At 47.5% G+C, this 17246-nt stretch overlaps 1 protein-coding gene across 3 annotated transcripts; it reads left to right on the forward strand.

The window, feature by feature from the left end:
- Positions 1–3397: 3397 nt before the first annotated feature.
- Positions 3398–16785, forward strand: ncam3 (neural cell adhesion molecule 3). 3 transcript variants are annotated; one of them, XM_036538954.1, is made up of 17 exons: positions 3398–3504; positions 5518–5589; positions 6085–6291; positions 7163–7288; positions 7749–7883; positions 8166–8283; positions 9689–9843; positions 10279–10412; positions 10600–10735; positions 11198–11365; positions 11496–11615; positions 12486–12488; positions 13342–13469; positions 13780–13939; positions 14515–14722; positions 15581–15694; positions 16343–16783. In XM_036538954.1, the coding sequence occupies exons 1-17, from the start codon at positions 3441–3443 to the stop codon at positions 16380–16382; spliced, it is 2088 nt and encodes a 695-aa protein (XP_036394847.1). In that variant the 5' UTR covers positions 3398–3440; the 3' UTR covers positions 16383–16783. The 3 variants fall into 3 exon arrangements, with proteins under 3 accessions (XP_036394847.1, XP_036394848.1, XP_036394849.1); XM_036538955.1 differs by lacking the exon at positions 12486–12488 and having other exon boundaries at positions 16343–16785; XM_036538956.1 differs by lacking the exon at positions 15581–15694 and having other exon boundaries at positions 16343–16784.
- The last annotated feature ends 461 nt before the right edge of the window (positions 16786–17246 follow it).

Here is a 17246-nt window from a genome sequence, read left to right on the forward strand (position 1 = left end):
GTAAGAGGCAAAGAGCTTCCTCTTTCTGAGCCCACATTAAAAGCGCACACTCCCCGCTAATGAGTTAAAATGAGTCTCCGCTGATAATCGCTGCGATAGCGAGCCCCACTGGATGGGCTGGGTCTCCCGGCTGTGCCAGGCCATGCACAGACCAGCTCCAAGGTGCCGGGAAGCAGCCCGCTGCTGGCCTCATTAGCGATACGGGGGGCAGCTGCTGTTAAAAACCGGCCGCCTGCTTCGCTGTGATGTCAGAAGCCTCTGCCCACCCAGCTTGGTACTGCACCACAACCTGAGGCACCTGCACACTTGGCCCTGTGCAGCACACCTGCGCTGGCATTCAGCTGCAGGCTGGTCATATTGCGGTAAGGAGGGAGCTCTCCCTGCCTCTCTGCTTTGCATGTGCAGGTGTGCAGGTGACAGTCTCGTCAGGTGTGCAGGTGACAGTCCCGTCAGGTGTGCAGGTGACAGTCTTGTTGCGTGTTGCGTGTTGAGGCAAGGCTTGCAGCTTCTGTGTCCACTTCCATCTTCCACTAAGTGTCACGCAGGCGACTTGTCCCTCCACACTGAGCTGCGGACACTGCACACCTGCCTCACCTGCCCGCTGCTAACAGGCCAAACCACCTGCCTCACTGCTAACAGGCCGACACATCTGCCTCACCTGCCCGCTGCTAACAGGCCAAACCACCTGCCTCACTGCTAACAGGCCGACACATCTGCCTCACCTGCCCGCTGCTAACAGGCCGACACGCCTGCCTCACCTGCCCGCTGCTAACAGGCCGACACATCTGCCTCACCTGCCCGCTGCTAACAGGCCGACACGCCTGCCTCACCTGCCCGCTGCTAACAGGCCGACACGCCTGCCTCACCTGCCCGCTGCTAACAGGCCAAACCACCTGCCTCACTGCTAACAGGCCGACACATCTGCCTCACCTGCCTGCTGCTAACAGGCCAACACGCCTGCCTCACCTGCCTGCTGCTAACAGGCCGACACGCCTGCCTCACCTGCCCGCTGCTAACAGGCCGACACGCCTGCCTCACCTGCCCGCTGCTAACAGGCCGACACGCCTGCCTCACCTGCAGGGTTTGGCTTCCGCCTGCAGCAGCCTCAGACTTTGCTTTGTGTGGCCGTTGGGACATTGGCTGCAATGTGACAGTCACAGTAACACTCTTAAGTGAAAAGGAAACCTTGAGAATGTTAACTCCTGTCAGTGTTTAGCATTAGCAGTGTAGCGTAGCGATAAATGATTCTTCAGCATAAGATTCAAAGGTGAGCTCATTAGACCCATTAAACTCAGATGAGTTCCTGAGATCCTGAGTGCATTAAAGAAATAAAATTTAAATTTCATTTAAATATCATTGTGGATGTATTTTTTTATTGTTCACCTGCCCCAGTGCTCTGCAGTTTTAGTGCTTTTAATTTCTGTGTTGCTCAGTGAGCATTTGATTAAGAGCGCACATTATAATACCGTCATAAAAATGTTCATGTTTACTGTTTAAGGGCATTAATTGTGATAGTCACCTCCTTATCCTGTGAAAACACTCAAAGGGAAAGGATGGAAGACCCAATCAGTGCACATTTTTAAAAACTTTTCCAAACTTAAAATTGTGTCAACTATTCCGTTTCACTAACCTAAACTCTGTGTTTACGATTTAAACAGATTTATTGGAGACCCATAGTAACCCGCATGGTCCGCTGTTTTTTATATTTCATTTTTTAAACAGTGACAGTAGAATATCGGTTGAAGAGACGTGTTCAGGCATGCGCACAATTAGACAATTATTTTCCAATTTAGATACCTGGAAAGACAACCTCGACAGTGTTATTTTTTCCATAGTCTCCAGGGATGCTTCCAGTTCAATGACTTATTGTGTACTTGCACGCAACTACCAGTGTAGGTGATCTGAACAATAGGCGAGATGTGACCGAACTCCACTGACAGAAATTAACCAGATAAAACCGCTTTAGTTCAACTTACAGACTTTTAGTTCAAATTACAGACGCTTTAGTTCAATTTTATTTCAGTTTGTGAATCTATAAATGATTTGAAATATCACAATAGAACGAGAACTTCATCAGAGGACTGAAACGTGACATGCGGTTCAACCGAAACCTTTACCTGTTGGCAGCCATCCAGTACTTATTTTCTTGTTCGGGAGGCAGTACTTGAATATATCCGAATTTTTACCTTTACTTAACAACATAAAAACACATTGTTTAACATGCACAATACAGTAAAACAACGACAACTCAGAGGGCCGCTTCAGCTATCAGTCCTTAATACCTCGATTTTTCCATACCTACATTGGTTTTCAAATCTGATTGACAGTAACGAATATTATTTTATTTTATTTTATTTTGCCAGTAAAAGCTGAGCATATAAAGCTACAGGGGATAATATTAAATGATGGCGCTAATCGTGTAACAAAATTTACGTTAACGACTTACAACAGTTTGTAACTGCAGAACAATTGCAGTATGCCTCTCTGCCGCCTGCAGCTTTTGCGCGAAGCTAAGATTCCTAAGATAAAGACGGCCCCAGCAAGGTGCATAAATCGATATAAATAAATCAGACAACGCATACAGATATCTTAATTATCCAGTACTGCGAATACAGATATCTTAATTATCCACTATTACGAATAGATATCTTAGAACAAGCTAATATATTCGGAGAGCAATGATTACACCTGTTTTGAATGAAAAATACTCTCGTATGCAAAGTACTGTGAATTCAGTTGCTTCAAATCAAATCTGTCTTTAAAAGCAGTGAGATATAAGTGCAGTAAATCAACTGTCCAGACAGTCCTGTTCAGCGCTATCTCTACTTTCTTCAGTTTTGAGTTGCGCTTCGGAGGTTTCAGTTTTTGGAGTAAGGTGTGTGGGGTAAAAGCGGTGGAAAAGTCCAGTTTTACTGATTTACTAGCGGCTGGGATTCACGTGAGAACTGGATGTCAAATTAGGCTATTCAATCATCACTTTTGTAGGCTACTTAGGTGTACAAGTTGGTTCTTGTCAAATAGAATGTGTCCAAAATGTCAGACATTTTAAAAAGACATGTTGCTGTTGTATTGAGACAAACATGTTCTACAATAGGAACGACGATTGGCCGATAAGAAAATCTTCCCCCATCGATTCCCGCGGGAGCGCAGAGTCCCTTTCATCCGGTGTTAGAGATGCGAGTCCGGGGGTGCGGTGGCGCCTGCGAAGGAAGGCTATTTTTTGTATTCATCTATCCCGGTGAAGGACTTGAACCGAGAACTTAAGGGGAGGGGGTTGGGGTGGGGGGAGGACGTGCAAAGATTTTGGAGATTGTGGGGTTCCTGTCTGTCTCTCTGGCTCCCTTTGCCGCCTATAAATCCGTTGCATATGTGCCCCTGCCCAGTTAGCTCCTGATCAGCTGTGCGCCGCAGGTGTACTGGAGTTAGACGCTTTCGCATCAATGACTGGAGTGAAAATGCAGTTGGCAGTCGGTGCTGTGCTGTTATTGCTCGCAAGTTTAACGGGTAAATATTTTCATCATTCTGCCTTCTGCATCCTTATCTGTCCTTTTGGTAATTATTGAGTCTGAACATTTCTGAATTTGAACATTTCCAACTCAATATTTTGTTTAGGTTATTTCAGTACTAAGATGTGAAAGTGATGCAGAGTTTGATTTAATTAGCCTACTTCTTGTCTGATGTTGATAGGAATGCGTTAGTAATGTACTTTCTGTCTGTTTTTACAATGTGTTTAAATTGAGAAATTGTTTAATTTGTACACGTGCATGATGCAAGGTGTGGGACTATAACTCAGAAGTGAATCATTCACAACGTAGGTTACCAAGGTTACAAATATTTCATATCTGTAAGTCAGAGCTGGTGTCAGTCATGGTGATCAGAGTCCAAAAGCTGTTTTCCCATGTGAATTATGAACTCTGGGTCTTTTTTTCATGTCGCACCACTGTATGTAATACTGTTTTTACATTTACATTTACATTTCTTCATTTAGCAGATGTATGCTGAAGAACTCAGTGTGGCTTTTGTACTGTTACTATGAATGCACCCTCTACACTTTAGAGTTTGCTCTTCCACCATTACAGAGAGAATCACATTCATACCTGTACTGCTTTGCTGGCTGTACTGGGGATTCAGTGCCATGATGTGATCTGTTTAACATGGAAATCACTCATGTAACGGCAGTTTTAAAGCAACTCTGATAAAGGGGCGAAGCTAAAGGAGTACCGTACTGATCACTTGACACTAATAAAAGTTCAGGATGTTAATTTAGAGCAATTAATGAAATAAGAAGCTAATGTACCGAGGAATGGGCTGAAATTTAAATCAGCCTAAAAATAATGTTTAGCATCATTCACACAAGTGGTGAGTATGTTGTTAAACCATTGTGCAATAATGGCAATTTTAAAAGTCAATGTCATTTTTCTTTAAAATGTTGAGGGTATTATCTGTACTCTGTAACGCTGTTCACAGGTAAGGGTTGATATGGTTGGTTAGCCCTACATTATGCAGGAATTATGATTATTTGTTACTTAAAGCAGACAAAACTAAAATATATCCCTTTACCCAACTTCAGCCCCAATACAGGAAGGAACGGAATGGTTTAGTGCTCTTTACAGCAATCCTCCTCTCCTTTCCCAGGACAGGAAGCTTTCTGCCATCTGTCCCTGGGAATTATCTATACATCTGTCATTATTATTATTAGTATATTATTAATTTTACACACTTCTTCCTTACAGCTAAGCAGATGTGTGTACTCTTTGGCCTGAGGACTATCAGTGCTGTTGTTTGTGGTCCAGAGCTTTCAGATGCTGGGATAATGCATAAAGCCATCAGTTTGCAGCAGACAGTGAGGTGGGCAGGAGCACGGCCTCCGCCCGTGAGAGGGGGGAGTGCAGTGAGGGTCCCGGGGGCCTGTTCAATATGTCAGGGTAATACAGCAGGTGCTGGTGCTGCTCAGATGGGAGGAGAGAAGGAGAGAGAGACAGAGGGGGAGAAAGAGGGAGGGAGAGAAAGAGAGGGAGATGATATAGTGGTTAGAATGGGATAACCAGGGAATTTGGTGCAGTAGGTTATGGGGTAGTGTGACGTTTGGTAGCCTCAGCAGAGATAAACTATGGTAGCATGGAAAGTGATTGAGGCTGTCCTGTCCAGCAGAAAGCTGCCGTAAGCAGGGGACAGCTCAGCTGGAAACTAGGCAACAGCACAGGCAGTTCATTGCCGCAAAAATGTTCTAGAGCCACAAGCCGCCCTCATCCTCAGCACCTAATGTGACTGTAAAGAGAAGTCCTCAATCTATATTTAGGTCGCACCACACCACACCACCAGCACACTGCTCTCATCAGGGTAGTAAACAGCTAACAGGAATGTGTGCGTGTAACCAGCCAACAATGTGAGAACAAGACCGAGGACATTTTAAGGCCAAGGCTAAGCAAGCAAATGGATGACTGCAGGCTTGCCAGGGGACACAGCTGCCCTGTGTGTGTTGATGTAAGTGTGCTCCTTCCCTCTTTTACCTCCTAGATGCCAAAATGGAAATCATTACTAACTCTCAGGACCTGGAGGTGGGAAATGACCAGCTACTCCTCTGCAAAGGTTTGAGCAGCCCTCTCCATTTTCCCTGAGAAGCCCTACATCTTTCCCATTGTGGTGTCAGTGCTGTGATCCCAGCGTTTCACTGCAAGCTGAAGCTGGCATGCTTTACGTTACATTACATTACATTATTGGCATTTAGCAGACACTCTTTTCCAAATCAACTTACATCTGTTACAGTTTTTTTTACAATGGTATCTATTTATACAGCTGGATATTTACTGAGGTAATTGTGGGTTAAGTACCGTGCCCAAGGGTACAGCAGCAGTGCCCCAGCAGGGAATCGAACCAGCAAACTTTCGGTTATGACACCTGCTCCTTAATTGCTATGCTACTATGCCGTCCCACATGCAAGGCACACCTCTGCCTTGAAAGTCAGATGGGGAATGTCGTAGTGTTGCTTTGTCCTCATAAAGTATTAGCTTATTTACGGTGATACTATACTGCCATTGGTATAATGGTTAACCCAGGAAGTGTCCCTGATTCCCTCCCCGACAGCTGGTGCTGAGGGTGATATTACATGGAGGAAGGATGGGGAAGATATTGAAGAGGATGGAGATCACCTTGTGGTTGAAAAGGTGGATGAGACATCATCCAAACTCACAATCAAGAAAGCTACCCTCCAGGACACTGGACGTTATACCTGCGCCTGTGAATTTGAATCAGGTCACAATGATGAAACATCTGTCCAGATCTATGTTTATGGTAAGGCAACTCTATGTCTGCAGCCATGTCACTGCATGTTTGTGGATCTATGGCCTTTTACACCTGAATTAAAACCTTTTGAGAATTTATTGGTTTTCACCACCATGCTGTCCCTGTACACATCTTTAAAGGAAAACAAGGATACACATCAAAACCCATCATAAAAAGGTTTTTCATTGCTAATGTCTAGAATGTAAGATGTCAAGACCCGCAACTATAACTAACTATCCCATAGCAAGACCATTAACAATGTGTAGCACATAGAAATAGTGGTATACAAAAATGTGATCATGCCAAAAGCATGAGGGTGAAGTACTGTACACTGTAAGAACATACATCCAACAGAACATCAGAATATTCTGTATATATTCCAGCCTCTGGTGAATGTCCTCTCCCCACAGAAAAATTCTGTCTCATTGTCCACCCACACAGGTCTGTGATTAATCATTTCAATGGTATTTTTCTAAACATTACAATTGACTATTAAGATTAAAAATACAGTTAATGAGCTGCTGTAGCTGTAGCTGTGTGTAACATTTGCTTTCACAGGGGAATTTCAAATGTTGTGTCATCAGACTGAACAGTTTCAAAACCCTTCCTTATGCACATTTGCAGTGTTGTACAATTTGGTTTCGTTTACAACGTTTTCGAAATGTTTTAGATGTGTGTGACACCATTTTGGAGAACAAAAAAGGTTCTCAAAACATTTTACCTGCTAGAGTGTGTGGGGCCCACATCGACTGTATTCTGTACCAGCTCAGGCATGTGTGTGGAAACAGGGCTGTGGAGGCAGGTATGTCTGTTAGGTTTCTCATGCTTATAAGGATTTTATTTCTTTGTGTTTTTGCACTCCTCACTGCTCTTTGTGCAGAGGGTCCGACGTTCGGCAACATGTCCACCTACCATGAGTTCCTGGTGGGACAGGACGCGGTGATCCCCTGCGTTGCTACTGGCCTCCCCAGCGTGGACGTTAAGTGGTCTCCAGGACCCTCTGATGGTAGGGGTCCCTCACGGCAGTTTCTGCTTTCCTGTGGAGTTTTGGGGTCTCTCTCTGGGCACGGCGGAGGTTGAGATGGCTGGCATATTGGTGAGGGGGTCACTGAAAACACAGATATGTCTCAAAATAGGATATGTTTCCTGTGCCTTTTTCCTTGACGTGGCCTGAAATATCATTTGTACAGGAATGTGCAATGAACATGCCCTGTTTAGAGGCAGCTTTGGTGGATCCCCTTATTAGCAAATTTTCCATCAAGTGGTAAAACGAAGGCAGTTTTGTGATTCTGGGGGGAGCTGCTGACTCAGTGCCATTGGTGACGAGTGTGAGGTGTGATTATGAGAGGCAGTGAGCACTGAGTGTGAGGTGTGATTATGAGAGGCAGTGAGCACTGAGTGTGAGGTGTGATTATGAGAGGCAGTGAGCACTGAGTGGCCCACCTGTCCCTGATGGCTCTCTGCAGGCCACCTGTTGCTACAGGACAACAGCCTGGTGATCCGAAGCATTCGGAGCGACCAGCATGGAACCTACGTCTGCGAGGCCACCATCAGGGGGCGACCCATCTCCAAGCACATCGCCGTGTCTGTCGTCATCAATGGTGAGGAGTCTCCTAGGGAGGAAGGCTGTGTGGAGAAGTGTGGAATCTAATAGTTTCTGCAGGGTCTGGGATTTCAGAGTTTAGGATACAAGGTCAGGGTTTGGGGTATCAGGTCAGCATTTGGGGGTACATGGTTCTGGATATGATATTGTTGGGCTGGGACTGAAGAGCTCTGAATGTACTGCACATGCCTACATCACATATTTCCTTTGGTAAGAGAAAGCAAGGCAGCCGTCCTCTGCTAGGTTTCAGTGCTGTGCTGTGCTCTGCTCTCCCCTCCAGTACCTCCCACAGTTGCAATTCACGAGAAGGAGAAAAGCGTCTTGGCTGGTCCCAGCAGCAACGTCACTATAATCTGCCTGGTCTCTGGATTTCCCCACCCAACCATCTCCTGGAACAGGTGACTCAGATAAGCTGCTCAGAGGAGAGCAGCATGCTTACATTTACAGTGTGTCTCTGTGTGTCTGTGTGTATCAGGGCAGTGTGTATGTGCTGTGTGTCTGTGTGTATCAGGGCAGTGTGTATGTGCTGTGTGTCTGTGTGTGTCAGGGCAGTCTGTATGTGCTGTGTGTCTGTGTGTATCAGGGCAGTCTGTATGTGCTGTGTGTCTGTGTGTATCAGGGCAGTCTGTATGTGCTGTGTGTGTCTGTGTGTCAGGGCAGTCTGTATGTGCTGTATGTCTGTGTGTCTGTGTGTCAGGGCAGTCTGTATGTGCTGTGTGTCTCTGTGTGTCAGGGCAGTCTGTATGTGCTGTATGTCTGTGTGTCTGTGTGTCAGGGCAGTCTGTATGTGCTGTGTGTGTCTGTGTGTCAGGGCAGTCTGTATGTGTTGTGTGTCTGTGTGTATCAGGGCAGTCTGTATGTGCTGTGTGTCTGTGTGTGTCAGGGAAGTCTGTATTTGTGTGTGTCTGTGTGTGTCTGTGTGTCTGTGTGTCAGGGCAGTCTGTATTTGTGTGTGTCTGTGTGTCAGGGCAGTCTGTATGTGCTGTATGTGCTGTGTGTATCAGGGCAGTTTGTATTTGTGTGTGTCTGTGTGTCTGTGTGTGTCAGGGAAGTCTGTGTTTGTGTGTGTCTGTGTGTGTGTGTGTGTGTCAGGGCAGACTGTATGTGCTGTGTGTGTCTGTGTTTCTGTGTGTGTGTGTGTCAGGGCAGTCTGTATGTGCTGTGTGTCTGTGTGTGTCAGGGCAATGTGTATGTGCTGTGTGTGTCGGGGCAGTGTGTATGTGCTGTGCGTGTCTGTGTGTGTGTGTGTGTGTCAGGGCAGTCTGTATGTGCTGTGTGTCTGTGTGTATCAGGGTAGACTGTATGTGCTGTGTGTCTGTGTGTGTGTGTGTGTGTCAGGGCAGTGTGTATGTGCTGTGTGTCTGTGTGTGTCAGGGCAGTGTGTATGTGCTGTGCATGTCTGTGTGTCTGTGTGTATCAGGGTAGTGTGTATGTGCTGTGTGTCTGTGTGTGTGTGTGTCAGGGCAGTGTCTATGTGTTGTGTGTGTGTGTGTGTCAGGGCGGTCTGTATGTGCTGTGTGTCTGTGTGTATCAGGGCAATCTGTATGTGTTGTGTATGACTCTGTGTGTTTCTCGCTGTGTGTGTCAGGGCAGTGTGTATGTGCTGTGTGTGAAATGCACCGTAGTGCATATGTGTGTCTATTTCTCAGTGTAGTATTAATGTAGCGTGCTATTCTGTGTGTACAGGACAATCCTCTCACTTCCTGCTTGCTTCCCTTGTTATCGGTCCAGTGTTAATGTACTGTAGCTCTCCAATTACGTGCCTGAGCATCATTCTCCGCCTCCTGTGTCTGACTCTCTCAGCCCCCCATCATCTGACGCCAGCAGATACGTCTTTAACTCAGACAAGAGTGAGCTGGTCATCCCGTCTGTGGTCAGGAGCGACTTTGGCGAGTACACCTGTACTGGCACCAATAAGATATCAGAGAGCAGCGCCACCTTCATGCTGGACGTCTCAGGTGGGACCCTGCAGAAAGCAGTCCCTCCCACACACAGCCAGTGCACAGAGCCTGTATAGCGAGTGGAGCATTTGGTTTGTCAGAAAGGCCATGTGCTGCAAGCCCAGTTTATGCAGCCCATAAATGTCATGGAGTGGGGTTAGCAACTATTCTCAATTAAACAATCTAACAGTCTTCAGCTGGAGTGAACAGACACCAGGATCTTTTTCAGAAAGCCTCACTCTGGCCTTACTTTAGAATTAGTAAAAATATTTGCCTTTGAAAAACCCTTTAATCATCTTATCTTAATGGAACATTAAAGTTTTAATTAAATTTTTAATTTAGGTTTCATGCAAAATATCAAAATGTATTTGAAACCAAAGCATTGGAAAGTATGTAGCTGGAGTAGCACTTTCAGTGAGTTACAGCGGCATGAACACGTCCCCTTTCTTTCAGAACATCCTAAAGTAGCCTTAAGCGTGGATGTGTTGGACGTGGACCCTGGACAGAACGCCTCAGTGACCTGCGAGGGGTCCGGACACCCTCCTCCCAAAATTCAGTGGGTCAAGAAGAGCACCAATCAGGAAGTGGTGAGACTGCATTTGTTTTCAGTCAAGAAATAAAAAGCATATATTTATCTGCAGGATTTGTTTGAAAAAGTAGTCAGCAGCAGATTTTTTCCTATGCTTCTCCATTTGTGTGCCAGTGTTTTTGTTGGCTGTGTCTCTTTCTTTGTGTTACTCATGAATTGCCTCTCCTGGCAATCTGTGACTTTAGACCTCCAGTAGCTCCCGGGTGAAGGCTGAAGGACCCACACTGGAGTTCATGGACATAGCGCCCTCTGATGGTGGACTGTATACATGCGTGGGCATCAATACTGCTGGGAATTCCAGCACAGACTTCAGCCTGCAGAGTAAGACTGAACTTCTTCTCTCTGCTTCTCGCCCGCAGTGAACAATCAGGCAGCATCTAATGTGTGGATCCAATCAAAGAAGCCATCCATTCTTTACTATAAACATTTTAATGTTATCTCCCATCGAGATAAATGTTATGTATGTTCTGAAAAAATGTGTTAATTTATATTTTATTTAAGTATCATTATGGATTGACACAACTTTAAATATAACACAAGGTACTTTGTCCTTTGAATAACATGGTGCTAAAGTCTCTGCCTTCTTCCTGCTGTTCCCTATATTGCACTGCCTCCCTCTGCTTCACTCCTTTCCAATGCATTCGCAACACCACCGCTGCTTCCTGTTTCCGTCACTGCTACTTCCTGTCTCTGTCACTGCTACTTCCTGTCTCTGTCACTGCTGCTTCCTGTTTCTGTCACCGCTGTTTCCTGTCTTCCTCCTGTCCTCTCCCTCACCCCTAGCCTGGCCAGGCACCCCGGACAGGGTGAGTGTGAGTCCAGGCCCCACCTCAGCACACTTCTCCCTGTATGCGCCCCTGGTGGACGGAGGCTCTCCCATCATCCAGTACACCCTCCAGTGGAGGAAAGAGGGGGAGGACAGCTGGAGCCACAGAGTCATCCAGTCTAACGGTAAAGTGATCCAGACTGTGCTGCCTGTCTTATTGGTGTTTCATAGCGCCCCCTGCTGGCTCTTGAAGAGAAGAGCGCTTCCCTGTGGTGTTCCACGCTGTCTGGCTCATTTGTTCCGTTCTGTGCGCAGATCCTTTGGTGATAACCTCTCTGAAGCCCTACACCTCCTACTCTGTCCGATTTGCTGCTAAAAACCGTCTGGGGCAGGGCGGCTTCTCTCTGGAGCACAGCGTCCGAACACAAGCCAAACGTGAGTGCCGTTCTTCTCTGAGCGCCGATGCACTGCAGAGAGCTCGCTTTGCAGCGGGCCTGTGCTGCCAATGTAGTGGCTCTGTGCACTGCTGAGAGTCAGTGCCGCACCCTTCCTCTCACTGCTGAGAGTCAGTGCCGCACCCTTCCTCTCACTGCTGAGAGTCAGTGCCGCACCCTTCCTCCTTCCTCTCACTGCTGGGAGTCAGTGCCGCACCCTTCCTCTCACTGCTGAGAGTCAGTGCCGCACCCTTCCTCTCACTGCTGAGAGTCAGTGCCGCACCCTTCCTCTCACTGCTGGGAGTCAGTGCCGCACCCTTCCTCTCACTGCTGGGAGTCAGTGCCGCACCCTTCCTCTCACTGCTGGGAGTCAGTGCCGCACCCTTCCTCTCACTGCTGGGAGTCAGTGCCGCACCCTTCCTCCTTCCTCTCACTGCTGGGAGTCAGTGCCGCACCCTTCCTCTCACTGCTGGGAGTCAGTGCCGCACCCTTCACTGACTGTTCCCTGCCGGCCTTCCTTAGTGCGCTTACCTGCCTACCCTGCAGCCTCGGGCTTCATCTTTTGGTTATGTGTATTCAGTGTATAATTAATTACATTTTCACGTACATACTACATTCATGTTTTTACTCTGAACTCCCTGTGATTTCCAAGGCAGTTTCAAAATGAATATCTTTTGCTTTTATTTTATATTTCTGTATTGATAAAAAGAAATCTCTATAAAATCACTTATTCCATTATCACATTGCCATGCATATGACATCAACTGTTCACTGATGACATCGTCCACCATCCATTACCGCCTGCTTCCTTCATCTGCCCACCCAATGACATCACACCCATCTGGCTATTCCATGGCACCTGCTCCTGCAGAAGGTAAGATGGAGGTGTTGGGAGTGACTGACAGCTGAGGGTAAGATGGAGGTGTTGGGAGTGACTGACAGCTGAGGGTAAGATGGAGGTGTTGGGAGTGGCAGAGTGAACAGCAGTGGGAGGTACAGCACAGGACACAAAAGAAAATAAGAAAGAAAACCGCACTTTAGATAAGCTGTGTTGTGCCACTGGATGTACAGTAACGGTCAGAATGTAACAGGTAATGGTTGTAATGGCAGTGTAGCTGTAATAGAGCTGTAGTGGGTGTAGTTTGGTATGGAGCTGCAGCAGTCTTGTTCATGTGTCACAGTGAAACTGTAATATGTTGGGGTTGGGGTTAGGGTTAGGGTTAGGGTTAGGGTCAGGGTTAAGGGTTAAGGGTTAGGGTTAGGGTTGGGGTTAGGGTTAGGGTTGGGGTTAGGGTTAGGGTCAGGGTTAGAGTTAGAGTTAGAGTTAGGGTTAGGGTCAGGGGTAAGGTCAGGGTTAGGGTTGGGGTTGGGGTTGGGGTTAGAGTTAGGGTCAGGGTTAAGGGTTAGGGTTAAGGGTTAGGGTTAGGGTTGGGGTTAGGGTTAGGGTTGGGGTTGGGGTTAGGGTTAGGGTCAGGGTTAAGGGTTAGAGTTAGGGTTAGGGTTAGGGTCAGGGGTAGGGTCAGGGTTAGGGTTGGGGTTGGGGTTGGGGTTAGGATTAGGGTCAGGGTTAAGGGTTAGAGTTAGGGTTAGGGTTAGGGTCAGGGGTAGGGTCAGGGTTAGGGTTAGGGTTAAGGGATAGGGGTTAGGGTTAGGTGTTCAGTGAGACACAGTGAGACTGTAATGTGTGGCTGGGAGAGTGAGGTTATCTTCTGTTTCCCTCTCTCCAGGAGAACCCGACAGCCCAGTGCTGAAGACCAGTGAAAGCCAGGTGGAGAAGAATTCCTTCTCCATCCCCATCTCTCAGCTCGACAATGGCGGCTCCCCCATCACTCACTACATCATACGCTACCGCCCTGTGAGTCTGAAACCGCTACTGCACCACCCTGCATACCCCAAACACCGGCCATTGCAGGCCACCACTCAGCCTGCTTCACCACTCAGCTATATTTGTCATAACAATGTGAAACATTTCACCAAGTATCTTTGTGGGATCACATGAGAGTAAAGCATTTAGGTGTAACGTGGTGTCTGCAGCCTCCCTCTCACAGTGTGCCATCTGCCTGCACACTATCCGGCTCGTATCTCCCACGCTGCGCTGCATCCTGCAGGTTTAGCTGTGTGTCATGCTTCTGCTGCCGCTCATCAGTCAGGGCTCTCGCACCCAGGACCAGGATGGGAAGGACTGGCAGGAAATGCAGCTGCTGTCAAACGCCACAGCGTTGCAGCTGTCCAACCTGCAGCACAGCACCAGCTACCAGCTGCAGGTCATGGCTGTCAACGCCAACGGCACCTCCCGGCCTGCACAGCTCAACTTCACCATGCCTGGTACGCATTGCCACACTTCAGCAGAGTGTGTGTGGCTGTAGACAGGTCCCTGCTGTTTCAGAGAGTGTGTGTGGCTGTAGACGGGTCTTTCAGAGAGTGTGTGTGGCTGTAGACGGGTCTTTCAGAGAGTGTGTGTGGCTGTAGACGGGTTCCTGCTCTTTCAGAGAGTGTGTGTGGCTGTAGAGGGGTCTTTCAGAGTGTGTGTGGCTGTAGACGGGTCTTTCAGAGAGTGTGTGTGGCTGTAGACGGGTTCCTGCTCTTTCAGAGAGTGTGTGTGTCTGTAGACGGGTCTTTCAGAGAGTGTGTGTGGCTGTAGACGGGTTCCTGCTCTTTCAGATATGGCAGGGATGTGTGCTCTTGCTGGTCTCTCCTCTCCCTCTTTCAGTCCCTACAGCCCCTTCACTTCCACACTGGCACTTTTCCTGTCTTAGAGACATCATCTGGCAGTGTTATGACATGACTATTACATCACAGGAACACTGTCCCGTACTTTTGTAAAGCACACAGTACCGTATGCTGTATTTTAGCTCTCAGCTGTCACATTGATGCTTTGCTGCTCTCTGTCTCCCCTTCAGTGGTTCAGCCTCAGAAGACTGGCATGGGGAAAGGAGGGGTCGTAGGCATTGTGATGCTGATCTTCCTGGTGCTGCTCATTGCTGTGGATGCCACCTGTTGCTATACCAACCGCTGTGGTCTGCTGATGTTCCTGGCAGTCAAACTACTCGGTCAGAAAGCACCTGTTTCCAAAGGACTGGAGGAGGGTGATGGGGACCTGTCCACAATGTAAGAGCACTGTACTGACTGCGTCTGTGTGTGAGTGTGGGTGAGTGTGTGTGTGCGGTCGTACCCTTTCTGAGCTCTGGTGTGTGTGTGTGTGTGTGTGTGTGTGTGTGTGTGTGCGTGTGTATGCGGTCGTACCCTCTTTGAGCTCTGGTGTGTGTGCATGTGTGTGTACACGTGTGTGCGTGTGTGTGCAGTCATACCCTTTCTGAGCTCTGGTGTGTGTGTGTGTGTGTGTGTGCGGTTGTACCCTCTCTGAGCTCTGGTGTGTGTGTGTGTGTGTGTGTGTGCGGTCGTACCCCCTCTGAGCTCTGGTGTGCGTGTGTGTGTGTGCGGTCGTACCCTCTCTGAGCTCTGGTGTGTGTGTGTGTGTGCACGGTTGTACCCTCTCTGAGCTCTGGTGTGTGTGTGTGTGTGTGTGCGGTCGTACCCTCTCTGAGCTCTGGTGTGTATGTGTGTGCGGTCGTACCCTCTCTGAGCTCTGGTGTGTGTGTGTGTATCTGTGCACAGTCGTACCCTCTCTGAGCTCCGGTGTGTGTGTGTGTGTGTGTGCGGTCGTACCCTCTCTGAGCTCTGGTGTGTGTGTGTGTGTGTGTGCGGTCGTACCCTCTCTGAGCTCTGGTGTGTGTGTGTGTGTGTGTGTGTGTGTGTGTGTGTGTGTGTGTGCGGTCGTACCCTCTCTGAGCTCTGGTGTGTGTGTGTGTGCGGTCGTACCCTCTCTGAGCTCTGGTGTGTGTGTGTGTGTGTGTGTGTGTGTGTGTGTGTGTGCGGTCGTACCCTCTCTGAGCTCTGGTGTGTGTGTGTGTGTGTGTGTGCGGTCGTACCCTCTCTGAGCTCTGGTGTGTGTGTCCTTTAACACAGAGACGTGAAGTTGAATGGGTTAGCAGCTCAGAGAGGGAGCATCCCCAAACAGCAGCAGCAGAATGGGGCGCAGTCCGAGGTCACGTGCGACAAAGCGCCCCTCACCAAATTCGAGTAGGTGCCCCAGTGCTGAAGGGTGGACTCAGCTGGACAAAACCACAAAAGCTGAGATCCACAAAAAATGGCAGAAAGAGGCAGGAGAGGCATCTCCACAGTGTGTCCACAGGAGTGTCAGTGAAAGTGGGCGAGCTGCTCACTCCTCTCACTCCTCCATTCAGTGTGAATCTTCTGCTCACAACAGACAGCAACACCCAGAAAAGCCTGGCAGACACAGCTTGCAATATAAATTTCAAAATTTCAGATTTTGTAGGGTTCTGTTTACTTACATTCATACACTGCATGTTTGTTTTTAAAAACTCCAGCAGCTGTTGCAGAAATGATGCTCAGTGCCATGTTTCTCAGTGCCTTTCCGCTGCGCTGTGTTGTGCAGTAACTGGGGGTTTGCATTCGGTTGCCTCAGGGCCGGTCTGCCTTCCTCAGGGAGCAGCAGAGCTGAAGTGCCTCAACATGCCATTTTTTGAGACCCGTCTGATCTGTGTGTCCTGAAGCGTTCCCCACCCCCGCTCATGGCGTGGTGGCGGGTCAGGGTGTCACTCACTCTCGCCCCGCCTCTTTCTGCGTGCTCAGTCATCTTCTGCAATCTTCACGCACATCTGATGATTCCTCCTGTCAACATTTCCTTAAAATGCTGTTTCCTGTTAGGAAACTGCCTGCCAATAGCGACCCTTCTACAGAGGCCTGAGTGAGAGGAAGTGACATCATCACAGCACATACAGAGAAATCCAGGATCATGGCGAATTCTGTTCTTCATGCCGAGGCCTCACTGCAGAGCACGCCATGTCTGTGCAGAGAGCGCAGGAGAGGAACGGAATTTAAAACAGTCGGTCAGGGGGAGATGTGGATGCCACAGCTGGGAGGTTCACAGGGTGGCAGCTTCATGGGGACAGGAGGGCAGGTGCAGATTTAACATACAGACTGAAAGCTGTCAGTATAACAGTGACATACGTTATATAGTTTGTTTCCCTGTAAGGTAAGAATTAGCAGACTTATACTGAACAGAGTTTAATATACACAATAATCAGTGTGTAAATAACTGTACATAAAATGTGAAAACTGATTTTAATGTGTAAACTGTCAAATTCAGATATTTAGATATTTATTTCATAAACACTTTAAAACATTTACTTTCTGAGCTTTCTTTTTATTTTTATTTGTTTTATGTATATGCTTCCAGAAAGGCATTAAAATACAGTTTAAAATGCTATGTTTCCATTCATGTTTATCATTTGCATATCTTTGCAAATGTTTTATACATTTATATGTAATGATGGGTCAGAATACTTTTGTTTCACAGAATGATTATTGTAATGTGTCACACACACACACACACATACACATACACTCTTCCATACGAATGTCATCCCAGACAATACTTTGTTCAGTTTATACCAATAGCAGTATGTACCAAAGCCATGACTGTTGCTATACTGAGTATTCTGCAGATGAGAATGTGACAGTAAGGATTTTTATTCTAAGACTGTCTGACCGCACTGTATACTTCAATATACTGTTTCACTATTAATAACTAAATATCTGGTTGTAAAAA

Source organism: Megalops cyprinoides, chromosome 10 (genome assembly GCF_013368585.1).
Source record: "Megalops cyprinoides isolate fMegCyp1 chromosome 10, fMegCyp1.pri, whole genome shotgun sequence".
Classification (NCBI taxonomy): domain Eukaryota; kingdom Metazoa; phylum Chordata; class Actinopteri; order Elopiformes; family Megalopidae; genus Megalops; species Megalops cyprinoides.